General features: G+C 40.9%; 1 protein-coding gene across 1 annotated transcript; it reads left to right on the top strand.

Moving 5' to 3' along the window:
- On the top strand, positions 1-18,822 carry topbp1 (DNA topoisomerase II binding protein 1). Its single transcript, XM_057823768.1, has 27 exons — positions 1-346; positions 637-736; positions 816-950; positions 1,015-1,158; positions 1,229-1,410; positions 1,465-1,658; positions 1,728-1,904; positions 3,469-3,635; positions 3,717-3,880; positions 3,952-4,199; positions 4,291-4,565; positions 4,650-4,822; positions 4,895-5,106; positions 7,965-8,287; positions 9,933-10,118; positions 10,175-10,290; positions 10,353-10,476; positions 10,544-10,808; positions 12,552-12,735; positions 12,809-13,026; positions 15,556-15,698; positions 15,757-15,847; positions 15,951-16,114; positions 16,183-16,311; positions 17,264-17,353; positions 18,123-18,284; positions 18,633-18,822. The coding sequence occupies exons 2-27, from the start codon at positions 650-652 to the stop codon at positions 18,747-18,749; spliced, it is 4,470 nt and encodes a 1,489-aa protein (XP_057679751.1). The 5' UTR covers positions 1-346; positions 637-649; the 3' UTR covers positions 18,750-18,822.
- Positions 18,823-19,503: the final 681 nt, after the last annotated feature.

The raw sequence follows: 19,503 nt of genomic DNA, 5'->3' as shown, positions 1-19,503 counted from the left end.
TCAGTTTTCTCGTAACATTTGTGACGTAGTGGCGCGAATAACAAGGCAAACTTCACAATTAATTCAAAGTAGCAACAAAAAATTTAAAATGTTAGCGTATTCGGCACATTTGCGACAAGTTAGCTGCCAGTAAAAAAAATCATGTAAAATGAAGTTTTTTGATTTAGCTTATCGGCCGGTAACTAGCTACTACCTTCGTGTATGTTTTGTAGAGTTAGCTTGGACTGTGTGACAGTGACAGCAACATTTTCTATTGTTATTTTCTTCTACTAGTTTGTAACTCACTAGTCTTTCAGTAAATTATCCCATTTGTGTATTTTTGGTGGTTTTGGAGCTCCAAGAGGAGGTAAGTGTGTTGAGTTAACGCTGGCTGCTATTAGCGTTGCCAGACAAACAAGAGTTGCTTTCAAAATCAACTGTTTTAATATTGACCAAATAATAACTGTACTGGACTACCACTTAAGGAAACGGATCAGCCACTTCCTACTGTTGTAACGGCTTTAATTTTATTCCAAGAAATGAATGAAGATTCCTAACAAATCCTAGCTGGTTATAAAATCACTTAACCAAAAGACACATTACTCGCACTATTTTTTTGTGTTATTGTGGCTAAAATCACTATTTGTTTGTTTGTAGGTTGTCCGCCGCCATGTCGAAATCAGACAAGGAAGCTTTCATTGTCAAGTTTGTTGAAAGCAAAGGACAGACTTCAGAGTATGCTGCCAAAGCTTATGAGGTGAATTGTTGTGTAACACAAACAAATAGTCTTGATTCCCACTTATAGCAGTTGATTATAATTTCTTCTTCCTTTACAGGCAATTGTGGAGCTTCAGTCTGAGAAGTACATTAAGAAAATAGATGAGGACACTGTGTTAAAAATGGAGCAAAAGGACAAGTCCCTGTTTGTCTTCACAGACTTTGATACTCCTGCTTTCCAGCACTGCAAAAATGTATATTTACGCACAATCTAATAGTTTATGTCTTTATTGTCCTAAATTGTGTTTCGCTTTGTAGCTTGGTTGCCGAATCGTGAGCCCGCTGGTAGTAGTATTCTGCCTGCAGCATCAACGTTGCGTGCCCAAAGCGGAGAAGCCGGTGTACAACATGGCCATGGCTGACGTTACCATATCCTGCACGAGCCTGGATAAAGCGGCAAGGGTCAGTCAGCTTGATTGTACAACTCCTGAAGAAATCGCATAAGATTAAATGGCTAATTGTTTGTTCGCAGGCTGAGATGATGGATCTGGTGCAGCTCATGGGCGGGCGCATTTATCTGGACCTGAACGTGTCCGTCACCCACCTGATCGCCGGCGAGGTGGGCAGCAAAAAGTACCTGGTAGCTGCCAGCCTGGGCAAACCTATCCTGCTTCCTTCTTGGGTCAAAACCTGTTGGGAGAAATCGCAAAACAGGTGTGTTTACAGAGTTTTGTGAGCCAAATTTAGTTATTTATGTTATATATTTAGTCTGTTCAGGTACACCGAGCTGCCCATGGAGGACCATCAGTGTCCTATTCTGCTGGGCTGTACCGTATGCGTGACGGGTCTGTCCAGCACCGAGCGGAAAGAAGTCCAACGTCTCTGCGAGCAGCACGGGGGCAGCTACACTGGTCAGCTGAAAATGAACGAGTGCACTCACCTCATTGTCAGGGAGCCCACAGGCAAGTTGGTAGAGAGTTTTCAGAAACACTCTTTTTCTTTTTCTTTGGTCTAAGCGTCGGTTTTTGCAGGCCAGAAGTACGAGTGCGCGCGCAAATGGAAGGTGTTCTGCGTGGCTCTGCACTGGCTTTTCGACAGCATCGAGAAGGGTTCCTGTCAGGATGAGTCTCGCTATACGGTGGAGCGCGGCGCCTCAAAAAGCAAACGGCCCAACACGTCCACCCCCACCGACTCGAACAAAAATGATGGTTAGTCTCGGAAAGAAAAAAAACATTCACAATCAAAAGAAGGGATGTGGAGTTGCTCTAAAAATGAGCTGTTTTTACATTAATTTTAACTCACTATTCATGGAAGTAGATGTCCAATCCATTTTGATAGTCAATTTGGATTGGACCTTTGTCCCCATCAATGGCAGTAAAACTTGATAACGCAATGCCAGCCATCCCAGTTAAAATAGATTTGGTGTGGATCACTGTCAATGGCAGTGAATGAGTTGGTGGCTTAATTTAAAAAAAATAATTTTCCCAGTTTTTTTTATTGGGAAAAAAACTGAAAATTTACTATTATTACATAACAGTAAATATTCAGGTTTTTTTGGTCAAAAAAAGGAAATAATTTCCTTTTATGTTGTTTTTAAATTTATTTTGAAAACATTTTTAACGTTTAAAAAAATTATAAATGAGACAATACTTACTATTTGAAAGGGAAAAAACTACATCCAAATGATTTTTTTAACCTGATGAACAGTTTTAATGTGCCGTGTGGAACTTTAGTGTTCTTCCATTGTGGTTAGGATTTTTTTTTACCCAACAAATAATATCCCAACAATGTAGTAAAGGGTTAATGCAGCAGTGGTTTGAACTAAGTCAAAACTAGAGGTCGACCGATATATCGGGCCGATATATAGACTTTTTTCCCACAATGGCCACTGGCCAATTAAAAATAGATAAAAAAAGATAATTTGATCAGGCATCTTTGTGGAGAACTGTGGCCTCCGCTGACTGATGGTAGGACCCCGGAAGGACCCTGCAACAGCTCCATGGAGCCACTAGGGCAGTGCTAAAGAGCCACATATGGCTCTAAAGCCTCAGGTTGCTGACCACCGCTTTAGCCTTTTAAGGCATTTACGGTGTGATCGTTACACTCTAAATGCAACTGTTAGCATTCGCGCTAGCATTAGGTTTAGCATGCGAGTGTCCTCTTAAACTCTCACTTGTGTGTCGTGATGTCCCTGTGGGTTTATTTGAAAACAATGTCCTGTTCTTGCGGAGTGTGCATAATCAGAAGAAAAAGTGCCGCGTTCGTTGGTTTGGTAGCACTAGACCGAATTAATCCTTTAAGTCTAAGGTCATCATTGTAAATTTGAAGCTGTCGAAGCATTTTTTTAATTGCCTTTCATAATCTGTGCTTTACAAAAAAGTGTATTGGCCTCAAACATCGGCTTTGGATATCCGCAATCGGCTGAACAGTTTTTTAGATATTGGTATCGGCATCGGCATTAGAAAATCCAATATCGGTCGACCTCTAGTCAAAACGGTTAAAAAATTTTTTTTTTAAATTTGGCACATCAGTTGTCGGCCAAAATCTGAAAATTGCAGTAATTTAATCTTAAAAGGTGATTTTAAAAAATCTATTTTACACAGTGTAAATGAACCTGAAGTGCTTAACTCTACTAAAACCGGATCTTTATCGCTTAATTCAGATCCTCTGAAATTGATGATCGATTAATGACTTTATTTATTGTTGCTTTTGAAATACTTGTACCAAAAACAAATTTACACTTAAATTTTTGGGTTCGTTTTTTTCATCCAGACGGTGTTTCTCTGCTGGGTTTGAGCCACATCTCCGTCAATGCTAGCATGACGGTAAACCAGACGTCCCTCACGAATTCAACCGTAAGCCGGGTAGAAGCTCCAGACCCGATAGACAATCTGGATGTGACCGTGTGTCCTACAGAGGACGTTTTGGACGGCTGTAAGGCAAGTGTTTCAGTTAAACACATCGTTGTAGCACACCAGTGTGAAGTTTTGTTTCATAGTCTTCTAATGACGGTCGTGCAGCTGTATCTCTGCGGCTTTCCCATGAAAAAGCTGGAGAAGCTGCGTCGCTTGGTGAACAGCGCGGGAGGGCTCCGCTTCAACCAGCCTGGGGAGGAGCTAACGCATGTTGTCATGGGAGAACCGGACCAGGACCTTAAGATTTTTCTGTCCAAAGCAACTCATAGGTTAGCTTCAGTTCTAGTTTTAGGTCAAAGCCACCTCGGTGTGTTCATTGGCTGATTCCGGTGTCGCTCAGACCTCACGTGGTGACAGTCCAGTGGCTGCTGGACAGCATCACCAAAGGCCGTCTCCTCCCAGAAGATGAATTCCTCCACCTCGACTGTTTGCCTCCTGAGCCGGCCAAGGTGCTAGCGGCATCGGCCAGTCGTACGCTCAGCTCCAGGCTATCAGTGGAACCACCCGCCGCTAGTCCCGTCACCCCGAGACAGAAACAGGCAGAGGAGGACCTTCTCTCGCAGTACATGGATGACAACCCGACCATCAGTGAGTTATTTACTATCCAAGGTCAAAATTACCACAACTTTTATTTTTAACACGATTATTGCGTCAACCTGATCGCGTGTGCACCTTCAAGTTGACGTCCAACCACCGGCCGAGCAAGACAGCACCCTCAACCACAGCGCCTTCACCGTGCAGGAAGGCACCGAGGCTCCAATCTTTGCCGGAAAACGTTTCCTGCTGCAGGGCTTCGCCCCAGAGGCCGAAGCCCAGCTCTCCCAGCTGGCTATGGAGAACGGTGGCCGAGTTCTAGTGAGCCGCATGCGTGCCGTCGCCGACTACGCCGTAGTACCGCTGTTGGGCTGTCCCGTGGAGGCAACCGTCGACGAGGTGGTCACTGATACATGGCTGGTGAGGTCACAAGTTTGCTTTATAATGGTACGATCAAATTTTTTTTCTCAGCCATCTGTTCAGGGTTTTGATTTTTCTCTACAGGCCATGTGTGTGGAGGCAGAGTGTCTCCTAGATGTTTCCTCAAACCCTCTGTTCACTCCCGTTCCCGTCATGGACGGACGTCTCCCCCTCAGGGATTGCATCCTCTCTGTCAGCCAGTTTACAGGAGCCGAGAGGGAGTCGCTGGTGGAGCTAGCCAAGCACCTTGGAGCTAAGTACGTCCTCCTTACACCCAACAATCTGACGTATTTCACCTTACAATTTGTGGGATTTTTGACTACCCGTAGTGTCCAGGACTACTTTGTGCGCTTGGCCAACCCTAAGAAAGGAATGCTGGCAAGCACGCACCTGGTACTCCAGAGCCCCGACGGCACCAAGTACCAGGCGGCCAAGAAGTGGGGGCTCCCGGCGGTCACGATGCAGTGGATTATGGCGTCGGCCAGGATTGGAATCAAAGCGGACGAAGCACGCTTCCTGGTTGACCGGCCACCTTCTCCGGGTACGGGAAAAATGTTACACTCACTTTCCATTAGTGCTGCAATCGATTAACTCGAGTAATTTGATAAGAAAAAAGCGACTCTTCGACTCGAACTTTTGCTGCTTCGTGGATTCGTTTAATTAGAGTGGCGTTGTAATGGTTTGTTTTGAAAGTGTTTGCATTTAGTTTTATTTATTTGGGTGGATACACTGCCCTCTAGTGACAACAGTGAATATGACATAACTCATTTAACATGGCAGAATCCAGCTGCTCCCTGTTAAGACCAACATAAAGTAGTTTTTATGCATTTGTAATTTAGTTAGTAATATGTGTTCGAACGATTTGTTAAGAACATTTTTTAAAAAGTTAGCCTTTTATAGCATTTAAGCTAGCAGGCTTTTGCTATGCAAGTTAGCCAATTGTTCTTTTGTCGTACTTAGATCCTCATTTATTACTTTTCTATATTGTTTGAGGCTAAGCTTAGGAATTTTAATGCATTTTTAAATGAACGTGGCAGTGCTGAATCCAGCCGCTCCCTATTAAGACCAACATAAGGTAGGTTTTTGTGTGAACTGATGTTTTTTTATGCATTTGTGGTTTAGTTTATAGGTATATTTAGCAGTTTTGTTTGTAGAAGTACGTGTTTGAACCATTTGTCAGGAGCATTGTTTAAAAAAAAAATAAATAAAATAAAATAAAAAAAAAAAACATTGTTTGCATTTTATAGCATTTAAGCTAGTGAACTTTTGCTATGCAAGTTCGCCAATTGTTCTTTTGTTGTACTGAGATCCTCATTTATTACTTTTTTTTTATACAGTTCAGTGTTTCCCACAAATGAACGAGACTGTGGCGGCGTGGAGTGGCTATTTTTCGGCACAACACCGGCGCGCCAACTTCAGACAAATTACGGCTGACGAAACTTTGATAAATGCGCCCCCCCCCCCCACCCCCCCAATTACGCGGGCTCTGGGACACTCGAAAAATGACTCTCATACCTCTCCTTGCTAAGTTAATGGTACCTCGATGTGCGTTTGTGTGGAAATTTAGTTCACGAACAACAGGGAAAAAACTATTCACCTTCTCACCGAATCAAGTAAAACTCTTTACACGGCTATTAGAATTCACCCAGTCCTGTAAATGGGTCAGTTGACAGAAGGGCTGTTATTGTTGTGGTAATGTAGTACTTACGAGGGTCAAATAAAAAGGAAAAAGGAGGACTACGACGGCGGTCTGAAACCCGCGGCTCTCGGGCTGCATGCGGCTCTTTAGCGCTGCTTTTTTTTTTTTTTTTTTTTTTAATGGAAAAAGATGGGGGAGGGAAATATATTTTTTGTTTTAATAGGATTTCTAGGAGGACAAACATGACACAAACATTCTTTCAATTCATTAATATTGTAATGAAGTTAAACTTGTGGTGGCATCGTACAACAGAGTAGTCACGTGGTGCGCTATAGGATCCACTGCAGGGAAAATAAACATTTAATCATGAAGGCTAATTATGTATTTCTAGCCAACTTAGTCATTTTTATAGTAGGCTAATATAGCTAGTATTGATAATTATAAGGCTTGTACAAGGCTTTGAATTTTTTGCTGCTCCAGACATACTGTATTAGTTTTTTTTTGGGGGGGGGGGCGTGGGGGTCAAATATGGCTCTTTCAGCAGGCCAACCCTGAGTCACTACGAGATGTAAGTCGTACTATTGCTATGAGAAAAAAAGTCGCATTATTACATAGGGTAACGTAGCTGTAATCAGCTATGCATTTTACATACATATACCGCAGCTGAGAGCTATAACATTAGCCTAGCTAATGAAATATTTCAAATATATCTTTGTTATGGTTCTTCTTGGGGGAAAAAAATAATGAAGAAAAATTCGCCGTGGCACGACATGGTGAGGCTGTCCGACTCCGATGCAGCCCACCACCACAGTTTCAAAAAAATCCTATGGGAAACACTGCAGTTTGAGGCTAAGCTTAGGTATCTAATGTATTTTTAAATGAAAGTGGCATGGCTGAATCCAGCTGCTTCCTGTTAAGACTAACATAAGGTAGGTTTTTGTTTGAGCTAATGTATTTTCATGCATTTGTAGTTTAGTTTATAGGTATATTTATCAGCTTTTTGTGGGAATATGTGTTTGAATGATTTGTTAGGAGCATTGTAAAAAAATGTTTGCATTTTATAGCATTTAAGCTAGCGGACTTTTACTATGTAAGTTAGCCAATTGTTCTCTTGTCATGCTTAGATCCTCATTTATTGCTTTTTTTATATCGTTTGAGGCTAAGCTTAGGAATTTTAATGTATTTTTAAATGAACGTGCCACGGCTGAATCCAGCTGCTCCCTGTTAAGACCAACATAAGTTAGGTTTTTGTTTGAGCCAATGTTTTTTTTATGCATTTGTAGTTTAGTTTATAGGTATATTTAGCAGCATTTTGTGGAATATGTGTTTGAACAATTTGTTAGGATCATTGTGAAAAAAATGTTTGCATTTCATAGATTTAAGCTAGCGGACTTTTGCTACGCAAGTTAGCCAATTGTTCTTTTGTTGTACTAAGATCCTCATTCATTACTTTTTTATACTGTTTGAGGCTAAGCTTAGGTATTTTAATGTATTCTTAAATGAAAGTGGAATTCTGCATAGTTTGAAGAAACAATTTGGGAGTTTAATTTGTATTTGCATGTAATGCTGTTTTGAAAGTGCAGTCTTAGCAAGCCTTTGTTTTACATCTCCTAAAACTCTGCAACACATTAAATTACTCGATTATTCAAACTAACTAGTTGATAGATGAATCGATTACTAAAATAATGGATAGCTGTAGCCCTATTTTCAATGATGGATTGAATTTGAGCGACAACAGTGATTTTCTATTTCTTCCTCAGAGACTGAAGAGGAAAGTTTTGTCGGCGCCTCCCAGAAGAACTCCATGCCCCCACCCCAACCAGCGTGCCACTCCCCGGACATCCCGCTGCTTGGTCCTCAGGGCGGCAAGGCAGTCACGCCGCTGGACGCGGGACGCTTCCAGAGCAAAGTGTTCCGATCCGTGCTGGACCAGATGAAGTCCAAAGAGGATGCCGGCACGCCCGGGCAGAACAAAGGGGGCGGCCGGGGGAAGCCTCTCGCTAAGGAGCCCTCACTGCAGCTAGACACTCCGTCCCGCTTCCTCAGCAAGGATCAACTCTTCAGGCCTTCGTTCAATGTCAAGGTTCTGCTTGAAAGAATCCATTTAAAGCTCCTCCCTACAGTGGTATGAAAAAGTATCTGAACCTTTTGGAATTTCTCACATTTCTGCAAAAAATCACCATCAAATGTGATCTGATTTTGTCAAAATCGCACAGATGAAAATACAGTTTACAGGTTTACTGCTTTAACTGAAACCATCCAAACATTTATAGGTTTTCATATTTTAATGAGGACAGCATGCAAACAATGACAGAAGGTGGAAAAATAAGTGAACCCTCAGCCTAAGGAGACCATTTTTTGCCAAACATCTTAAGTCAGTCATGTGCCCAATCACTGATGAGTGCCCACTATAAAACACACACCTGGTAAGAAATGTCTTGATGAAAATCATTGTCTGATGTGCTTCATGGCTCGGTCAAAAGAGCTGTCTGAAGACCTGCAATCAAGGATTGTTAATTTGTATGAAGCTGGGAAAGGATACAAAACCATCTCTAAAAGTCCGGATGTAGAATACTTAGAGGTAAAAAAGAACCCTAGACTGTCTGCTAAAGACTTACAGAAATCACTGGCACAGTCCAATATCTTTGTGCACACATCAACTATATGTAAAACTAGGCCGAGAATGGTGTTCATGGGAGGACTCCAAGGAGGAAGGCCACTGCTGTCTAAAAAAAAAAATCATTTTTGCTCGTTTAATGTTCGCAAAGAGGGCCCTTGGACACTCCACAGAAGTTTTGGCAAAACATTTTGCGAACTGATGAAAACAAAGTTGAATTGTTTGGGAGTAACGCACAACATCACATGTGGAGGAAAAATTGAACAACTCACCAACATCAACACCTCATCCCCACCGTGAAGCATGGTGGAGGGAGCATAATGATTTGGGGCTGTTTTGCTACCTCAGGGCCTGGACAACTTGCAATCATTAATGGAAGAATGAATTCAAAAGTTTATCAGGATGGTTTGCAGGAAAACCTGAGGCCGCCTGTCAGACAGTTTAAGCTAAAAAGAGGATGGATGCTGCAACAAGACAATGATCCAAAACACAGACGTAAATCAACTTCAGAATGATTTCAGAAGAACAAAATAAACGTTCTGGAGGGGCCAAGTCAAAGTCCAGACTTGAACCCCATTGAGATGATGTGGCATGACCTAAAGACAGCGATTCATGCTAGGCATCCCAGGAATCTGACTGAACTACGGCAGTTTTGTAGAGAAGAATGGGCCAAAAATAATCCTGATCGATCTGCCAGACTGAACTGCAGGTATAGAAAGCATATGGTTGAAGTTATTGCTGCCAAAGCGGGGGCCAAAAAATATTTAATGTGATGGTTCACTTGCTTATTTTCCCCCTTCTGTCATTGTTTGCATACTATCCTCATTAAAATATGAAAAAGCTATAAATGTCTGGGTGGTTTTAGTTAAAGCAGACACTTTTTTTCATCAGTGTGATTTTGACAAAGATCAAATTACATTTGATGGCGATTTCATGTAGAAATGTGAGAAATTTCAAACGGTTAAGACACTTTTTCATACCACTGTAAAGGACTTTTGAATAAACTCACCTCAGAAATGTTAACTCTTAATATCTCTGTTATGGAAAGATCAACATCTACCACACTTTTTCCATCCTTGTACCTAACAAATCCACTAAATTTGACTTCCAGGATACCTTGGGGGCACTGGACACACCAGGTGGGAGATCCAAACCCAGCGAGAGGGCGGAGACGCCCCTGACGGATGTCGTCAACAGGAACCTAAAGGTGGCTCTGGCCAACAGCGCCCGCACTGGTGATATTACAGACATGCAAGCGGCCTCTGCCAGTCCCCAGTTCAACAACACTAGCAAGGAGGTTGGTACTTTTTGAGGCAACCTAGCTGTTTGTTTCTAACCTCTTATTATCTAAAGGATGTCCGAAAGGACTCGGGCCCGCTGACCGGTGTTGTAATCTGCGTGGGGAAAAAGCTGAGCAAAATGCAGAGTGAGCTTAACGCCACGGCCGCCTCTCTCGGAGCAGACTTCAGGTAATCATGCCGTGTAAACATGTAGACATGCTAACAATAAAAGACTTGTTTCGTTTCTGAAGATGGTCCTGCGACGATTCCGTCACCCACTACATCTACCATGGCCGAGTAAACGACAACAACCGAGAATACCGAGGCGTGAAGGAAAGGGGGCTTCATGTCGTCTCGCAACACTGGCTCGAAGCTGTACGTCTCATGCAGATTGGTCGACAGGTTAAGCCTTCAACTTCAGTCATTATTTGCCGTCTTTTAGTGCGCCGAGGAGCAGAAGCACGTCCCGGAGTCTTTGTATCCTTGCACCTACAACCCCAAGATGAGCCTCAACCTCAGTCAAGTTCCCGGTAGCTCGCAGAGGTCGCCGCCTTTGACGCGAACGCAACGACAAAGCATCGCCGAAGCCCAGGATGACAAAGTAGGCCCAAATACGAGTTCTGAGCTCAAGGCCACAGACGACACCACCATTTCTCACCGTTTGAGCGATGGAAGTGAAGATCAAGAGGAGCTTACGGAAAAGACCGGTGGGTCTTAATTAAGCCTGAATGATATATCGTTTAAACATCGTCATCGTTGTGTGCGCATGCGCGATAGTCCAATCGCAAGGACGTGCGATAGTTTTTTTTTTTTTTTTTTTTCAATCCACAAACCTTTGTTCTGCTTCATTCGCTCGCACAGCTTCCCTCTCGCAGCTCCCATTCACTGCGGCACTCGCTTATTAAAGTTAACGATGTCTTTGATCTTGCCAAAAAAAGCGGACTTTACACAGGCAGCAATGTGTCAATCATCGTTTAACTTGTTAAACAGTTTCTGCAATGAAGCGCAGGCTGGAATGAATGTGTGGGTGTGTGTGTGGGGGGGGGTGGCGACGTTCGAGACATATAAAATACACGCCAGAAGTGATCATGAGGAGTTTGTAATTTCTACATGTCACTCCAAGAGTCACAGCCAACTTAGGTAAACAGAAGCATTTAATAAAGCCAAGCGTTTTTCTGCTACAGTACTTTATTCTTGTTTAAAAATGATTCGGTGGGACAGTTATATTTAAAACTAATCATAATTATTACAATTAAAGTGCTTAAAAACCATTTATTAAAATTCATATATATATATATATATATATATATATATATATATGTTGTTGTTTTTTTGAATCATACTTTGGGGGGGAAAAAGTGAGAAAAAACATGTCTTATATGTATCACTTTCCAATGCTAAATCTGAATAAATACATTGAGCAAACACACACACACACAAAAATTAGGGCGGGGGTATGTGCTACTTCGCGGTTTGTCACTTATCGCAGCAGGTTCTTGTCCCTATTAACCGCAAAAAACGATGGAATACTGTACACTGTGGTCATGGTGAGTCATCCAAAGTCTCAAAGTCTTTCCAAACAGCTATTCAATTCATCTAGTGAAAATTTCTTTAATGTATATATGTATATATATTAGGGCTGTCAAAATTATCGCGTTAACAGGCGGTAATTATTTTTTTAAATTAATCACGGTAAAATATTTGACGCAATAAACGCACATGCCCCGCTCAGACAGATTAAAATGACAGCACAGTGTCTTGACAGCACTTGTGTTTTTATCTCCCTCTGCTGGCGCTTTGGTGCGACTGATTTTATGGGTTTAAGCACCATGAGCATTGTGTAATTATTGATATCAACAATGGCGAGCTACTAGTTTATTTTTTGGATTGAAAATTTTACGTATTTTATTAAGACGAAAACATTAAGAGGGGTTTTAATATAAAATTTCTATAACTTGTACTAACATTTATCTTTTAAGAACTAAAAGTCTTTCTATCCATGGATCGCTTTAACAGAATGTTAATGCCATCTTGTTGATTTATTGTTATAATAAACAAATGCAGTACTTATGTACAGTATGTTGAATGTATATATCCGTCTTGTGTCTTATCGTTCCTATTCCAACAATAATTTACAGAAAAATATGGCATATTTTATAGATGGTTTGAATTGCGATTAATTAACGATTAATTAATTTTTAAGCTGTGATTAACTCGATTAAAAATTTTAATCGTTTGACAGCCATAATATATGTACAATATGTATGTGTGTATATATATATATATATATATATGTGTATATATATTCAATATTGTTATATAATATCGCAATATCGCAAACCCCCAAAAAATCGCAGCAATAGTTTTTTCCAATATTGTACAGGCCTAGTCTTAATCCTCCACCCTTATCTGAAAGAATTCCCATCTCATTAGTTTAATCATTTTTCCAGAAGCTTCTGAGACTCAGATGCAGATGAGAGAAGACCTGCAAAAAGCGCTCCAAGAGATCATGTCGGCCACCAAGATGACGACCGGCAGGCGGACTTCCGTGCGGCTCGGTCGGATGAGGTCTACGGGGGCCGACTCCACCCCCAACACTCCCGGCGGGAGCAGGCGCACTCTGGAAGCGTTAAGGTGAGTCTTGCGGGGTTCCTCAAGGTAATGTGTTTATTATTTCCCCTCAAACATGAGGATGTCCTTATCCAAGGGTCTCAAGGGCAGCCGCTATGGACATGAACACGGAACCCTCGCAGAGCGAGCAGATCGTTTGGGATGATCCGACGGCACGGGAAGAGAGGGCAAAACTGGCCGACAACCTGCAGTGGCCCGGTAGCCCCTCGCAGTACTCTGAGCCTCTGGCGCTGCCGCCGGCAAACCACACGCATCTAAAGGACTCGATGACTGACTCGGAACTAGTGGAGATGGGTACGTGTATATTATGGCTGCAGCTATCGATTATTAATTATTAAGTAATCGCTTGATCTATCAATTAGTTCGAATAATCGTATAAGGAACATTTAATGCGTTGCAGAATACATTTTAGGAAATATAAAACAAAGGCTTGCTAGGATTGCACTTTTAAAAGAGCAATAAATGCGAATACAAAATTAAATTCCCGAGTGTTTTTTTTTTTTCAAACTATGCAGAATTGCTCTTTCAATTCACAAGCAATAAATGCATTTAAAAATCAATTAAATCCCTAATCTTAGCGGTATAGAAAAGTCATGAGGATCAAAGTACAACATAAGAACAATTGGCTACCTTTCGTAGCCTAAGTCCGCTCGCTTAAATACTATAAAATGTTTTTTTTTTTTTTTTTTATTATTTTTTATTTTACACTATGCTCTTAACAAATCGTTCAAATATATGTTTCTATCAAAAACTGATAAATATAACTCTTACGAATGCATATGGCGGAAAACACTCAGGTGACTTGAAGTTCTGCTCTGAGACCCCCAAATTAGCCAACTTTCAAAATTGTCCGATATGCATGTGTGATACATGATTGGAAAGCTTAAAATCTCAATTTTCTGTGGGAAGAAAAATTTTGAACAGGAGGGCATTTTTTTTTTTTTAATGTTTTTTTAAACAGCAAAACCCTATTTGGTGGTGAGAGCACGCGAGAGCAGAATTACACACGCCATGACTTTAACGAGATATTATCGCGTACTTACCTTGTTTCGATCCAAAAACTCCATGTAGCATGTATCGCCGAGTGTCAAGATACAGCTGTGAATGGCCACAGCCAGATTTTGGGGGGATTTTATGGGTGAAACATGGTAACATAACAAGGGTCGCGATGCAGAAATCACAGACATCAAGGAGTGGTCGAGATTTTCTTTTTCATACATTTACCCTTTTAAACGTTTTTTTTTTTTTTTCTGTCAATTTTTTTGGTTGGATCGATTATTTATCATCTAACATATCGGAGAAAATGCAACAGTAACAAAAAAAATACAATTGAGCGATAGCTCGAGTCGAAATCACGAACCAAGCTGTTTCTCGTTTACGGTGTCCTTTGACGACGTCCTTTGACAAACGGCTCCACTGGAAAGTTGAACACCAACGACTTCGATGACCGCGGTTGGGCACGCGCTGTTATGAGGTAGATATCCATGACTTTTTTAGACGCCATTTTTTTCATTGTGACATAATTTATTTTAAAGTTATATGTGAATGAATAATTTTTAAAGTCGTTTTTTTTTTTTTTTTTTACCTTAAAAACTAAATATGAGACCTCAATTAATGATTCTAAGCTAAAAACGACACATTTTGAATAATACCGTACTGGCCCGAATATAAGACTGCCCTGATTATAAGACGACCCCCTTTTTTTCAAGACTCAATTTTGAAAAAAGTCTTTTTGAACACCAAATTAATTTTTATACAGAAAATAATTACGCTACATCTGAAACAAATTATTATAACAATATATTTGAGAGAAAAAGCATGTTATTTTGCCTCATTCAAATCTTAATATCTGAACATTTAAATATGTAAACTAATGTGCAATCACATTCGTAAATGAATGACTTCTGGTTTTTGAAATGTAAATAAACCAATCTATTGTGATAAAACAACAAAATTGCAATAACTGCATTAACCATCAAAGTGAAGTCTAACTAACTGTAGTCTTGAAACAAATCTGAATCAGGCAAAACATTGCAATAAAATAATGCAAACTGGTTAAACTAAAAAGAGTAGCTGAGATCTGTCATGACAGAACATCGCTTGCTTCAATGATATCTGGCGCCATCTAGCGTCGCAAATGGGTATAATGTCTAGACCGCGAATATAAGACGACCCCCTCTTTTTCAGTGTTATTTCAATGCAAAAAACACAGTCTTATATTCGGGCCAATACGGTAAATATAATTAATTACCTTCTTTTTATGGCTAGGTTGAAACAAAAGCGGTTGCGCGATGTCTGTAAACGGGGTTTTCAGGGTAAAACGGACAGTTTAAAAATAGTTCAGGGGCTTAATGCGCCATGAATCTGCTATGGCAGCATATAGACATATTGTTCTATCAAACACAAGAGTTGTTTTGGCCTAAAATACAGCAGTTTCTTTTAAAGAGGAGTGCAAGAGCAGAAACTGCTTTTTTAGTCTTGTCTGTGTTTTCCGCCATATACGAACATTTACAACCTTATGTTGGTCTTAACAGGGAGCAGCTGGACCCAGCTGTTAGATGAGTTGTCATATTCACTGTTGCCACTAAAGGGCAGTGTATCCACCCAAAACAATAAAACTAAATGCAAACTCTTTCAAAACAAACCACTACAACATCACTTTAATTAAACGAGCAATCGAAGCAGCAAAATTTGATTCAAAGCTTTTTCTAATCGAATTGCTTGAGTTAATCAATTACTCGTTGCAGCACTAGTGTATTGGAATATGTGAGGAGAAAAAAAATCAAAAAGATTCATATTGTTCACCTGTCTTCCTGCCATCAGCGGCTTGTGATGTCATCAACCAGCAAACGGGAAAAACGTCTTCAGCCTCCGAGCAAGAGGAGCCTCAAAATAAGATTGTGACTCCAGATGGTCCAAGCGTAGCCTTCCCTCTCGCAAAACCCGCACTCGCTCCCGAGCCTGAGGTAAGAGTTCAAATAAAAGTGACAAGGACATCCCGAGGCTCATATTTTGTGTTCTCAGAACAAAAAGCCGAGGACGCCACCCAGATTCCAGCTGTCCTCGCTCGATCGTCAGGAACGTATCGATTACAGTCACCTAATCGAAGAGCTAGGTAAGTAAAAAATTGACCAAATTTAACAGGCTTTCTGAAATTCTAAATCTACCCAAAGTGAAACTTTCTAAGGTACACTTTTGCCTTCTTTCTCTGTCTGTAGGTGGCGTCATCCTGGACATGCAGTCGTTCGACCCCAGCTGCTCTCACATCATCGTCGGCAAGCCCCTACGCAACGAGAAGTACTTGGCGGCCATGGCGGCCGGCAAATGGATCCTACATCGCTCGTATCTGGAAGCCTGCCGATCTGAGGGTCGCTTCATACCGGTGCGAGACTGCTACGCGTTGACCCTTAATTGCAATGATTCCTCACTGTGCGTTTGCATCTGTTCTAGGAGGAGGACTATGAGTGGGGGAGCAGCACCATCTTGGATGCGTTGCCCTCCGTCAGTTCGCAAGAGAGGTGCTTAGCGTTGGCGGCTATGAGGTGGAGGAAAGCCCTGCGCGGACCCTTGGAACAGGGGGTACATGGACACAAAGTTGACTTACCATCTAGTTAGCATTCCTGTTATGTTGTGATTCAAATGGAATACCGTATTGGCCCAAATATAAGACGGTCCTGATTATAAGACGACCCCCTCTTTTTCAAGTTTGAAAAAAGACTTTTTGAACACCAAATTAATTTTGTTACAGAAAATAATTGCAGTACATCCGAAACAAATGAGAAAAAGCATGTTATTTTGCTCCATTCAAATCTTAATATCTGAACATTTAAATATGTAAACTAAAGTGCAATCACATTCGTAAATGAATGGCTTCTGGGTTTTGAAATGTAAATAAACCAATCTATTGTGATAAAACAACAAAATTGCAATAACTGCATTTACCATCAAAGTGAAGTCTAACTGTAAATGTAGTCTTGAAACAAATCTGAATAAGGAAAAACACTGCAATAAAATAATGCAAACTGGTTAAACTTGAGAGTAGCTGAGATCTGTCATGACAGAACATCGCTTCAAGGATATCTGGCGTCATCTAGCGTCGTGAATGGGTATAACATCTGGACCGCGAATATAAGGCGACTCCCTCTTTTTCAGTCTTATTTCAATGCAAAAAACACCGTCTTATATTTGGGCCAGTACGGTAATTTCTAAAAATTTAACCCTTTAATGTCAGCAATATGAAGCAATTATCAGAGAATCCCAAAATTTGAAAAATAAGGTCTTAATGAAACCTTTTTTTCTAATTTGTCAAAAGAAAAGTCAAAATGAATGTGTGTAATAAGCGCTCAGATATCTATAACCCTTGCTAAATCCTGTTTGTTTTTTTCATGGAACCTGCAGATGCATGTGTTGACTTGCATCCATCATTTTTTTTTTCAAAAAGAAATGTCAAAATTCTGAATTAGTCTCAAAATCATTAAATTTTAGGTGTATCAAATGTGATACGTTTACGCCATTCTTTGCATTCTTCCAGGGAGCCTTCACCGGATGGACGGTGATGCTAAACATCGACCAGGCCCGAGAAGCCGGATTTCGGCGGCTGCTGGAGTCGGGCGGGGCCAAGGTGTGACTGCTTGCGTTTTCGACGCCATAGCATAATATATGTTTCCGACTAATGCTGCAACGATTAATCAAGTAATTCGATTAGAAACAGCTTCGAATTCAATTTTGCTGCTCCAAGTATTCGTTTGAGTGGCGTTGTAATGGTTTGTTTTGAAAATGTTTGCATGAAGTTTTATTGATTTAGGTGGATACACTGCCCTCTAGTGGCAACAGTGAATATGGCATAACTCATCTAACAGCTGCTCTCTGTTAAGACCAACATAAGGTTATTCAAGTTTTTTTTGCGCTAATATGGTTCTTTATACATTCGTAATTTAGTTTAGAGGTATATTTAGCAGTTCTTTGAGGGAATATTTTTTTAAACATTTTTTTAAGAGTACTGTTAAAAAAAAATAGCATTTTATAGCATATAAGCTAGCGGACTTTTACAATGCAAGTTAGACCATTGTTCTTTTGTTGTACTTCGATTCTCATTTAATATTTTTTTTTTTATACTGTTTGAGGCTAAGGTCAGGTATTTTAATGTATTTTTTAAATGCATTTATTGCTCTTGAATGAAAGTGCGATCCTGTACCGTTTGAAAAAACACTCGGGAATGCTCGTTTGAAAGTGCAACCTTAACATCTCCTAAAATTTATTCTCCAATGCATTAAAAGTTCCTAATCCGATTACTGGATTATTCAAACCAACTAATTAATGGATTCATCGATTACTTAAGTACCGGTAATCAATAGCTGCAGCCATATTTCCGACAAATATTTCTGCTTCAGGTGCTGCCTCGCGCCTCGCCTTCCGCGTACAAGGCGGCCACACACCTGTTCGCCGATTTCACCCGCCTCCGTCCAGGAGACTTCCGGGCAGATATTTCCGAGGCCTCCGCCCTGGGAGTGACGTGCCTAAAGCCCGAGTACATCGCCGACTACCTCATGCAGGTCATATCGTGTTATTTTGAAAATGCTTTGACAAAAGGTTGCATTTTTTTCCATCCCCACAAAAATTCATAGTTCCCCCAAAACTTGACATTTTTGCCCAAAAAAAGAACAATTCTTTTTCAATGTCACATTGACATTGATAATTATTCCATTCACAAATTGCCTCAAAATCGATTCAAATTCATCATTCCCATGCAATTTGTCCACAAATGGCATTTTCTAGTTGAATTGTGAAACCTCAAATTCATTTTGATACTGAACAGTAATGTATTGATCCAACGGGGGTCTTCCCTTGCGATCTCGGCACTTTTACGCGTGAGGATTTACGATGTTTTCTTCCCCCTGTAGGAGCCCATCCCTCCCACGACGCGCTACCTCCTCGACGAAGACGAACCCGGCACGCCGTCACGTAAACGCAAAGGACCGGAGCAAACCTCCCGCCTGAAAAAGTCTCGTCTGTGCTGAAAACACTGCTTTGTATTCTCACCCTATCAAATTTTGTAAATAAGATGCGTTTTTCATATGAAATAAAGTAACATGTAGCTCATGTGGTGTCGCTGTGTCGCGCTGAGGAGACTGCAGTGTGGCTGCATGCTGTGATTGATGACTCTTAGGAGGGCCCTGCAGAAAATGGCCAGTCATGCTTTGTTATTGGCTGCAGTTTTAGTAGCTGACCTACAGGCGGCGCTATATTAACACTTTTTGTTCTAATGTACCAGGTTGGTTTTTCTATCTTTTTTCAGGCACGTGGATTCATCTGATTCATCATTGGGTGAGACAGTTCCCATTATCTCACTTTGATTAATTGTCTTTTGAGGTTGTTAATCTCACTGTGTGATAAACACCAGATTGTGTTTTCATGTTGACATTGGTCGAAGGTAACAAAGTTAACATATTGGCTGCCATTGACGGCGATAGACGTCTGATCCGTTGCGAGGGAGAGAGGCTCGGCAACGATTCGTGAATAGATGCCAGACGCCATCACCGTCAATTGGCCAGTTTTGACATATTTTAAGTGAAACGGTGAGGGTATTTACACTTTACTAAAACAGGTATTGAAACAAGTAAACCCACCTTGCCAAAAAGGTTTAAAAAATAAGTTGTTCTTTAAAGTAATCCATTTCATGAGTAATGGCTTGTAATGATTTGTTGATTTCAAGGTCGTAGGTTTGGTCTCAACATTGGTTGGGGTGATTTAACATAAGCTGCATGTACACTT

This window comes from Corythoichthys intestinalis, chromosome 20, assembly GCF_030265065.1.
Source record: "Corythoichthys intestinalis isolate RoL2023-P3 chromosome 20, ASM3026506v1, whole genome shotgun sequence".
NCBI lineage: Eukaryota > Metazoa > Chordata > Actinopteri > Syngnathiformes > Syngnathidae > Corythoichthys > Corythoichthys intestinalis.
The sequence above is the reverse complement of the archived record's forward strand: the minus strand, read 5'-3'. Positions and strand labels throughout refer to the sequence as shown.

Coding starts and splice junctions, on each gene's coding strand:
- topbp1 (XM_057823768.1), top strand. CDS start 650: ATGTCGAAATCAGACAAGGAAGCTTTCATTGTCAAGTTTGTTGAAAGC. Junction 8,288..9,932: donor GGCCTTCGTTCAATGTCAAG/GTTCTGCTTGAA, acceptor TTTGACTTCCAG/GATACCTTGGGGGCACTGGA. Junction 10,477..10,543: donor CGCAACACTGGCTCGAAGCT/GTACGTCTCATG, acceptor GCCGTCTTTTAG/TGCGCCGAGGAGCAGAAGCA.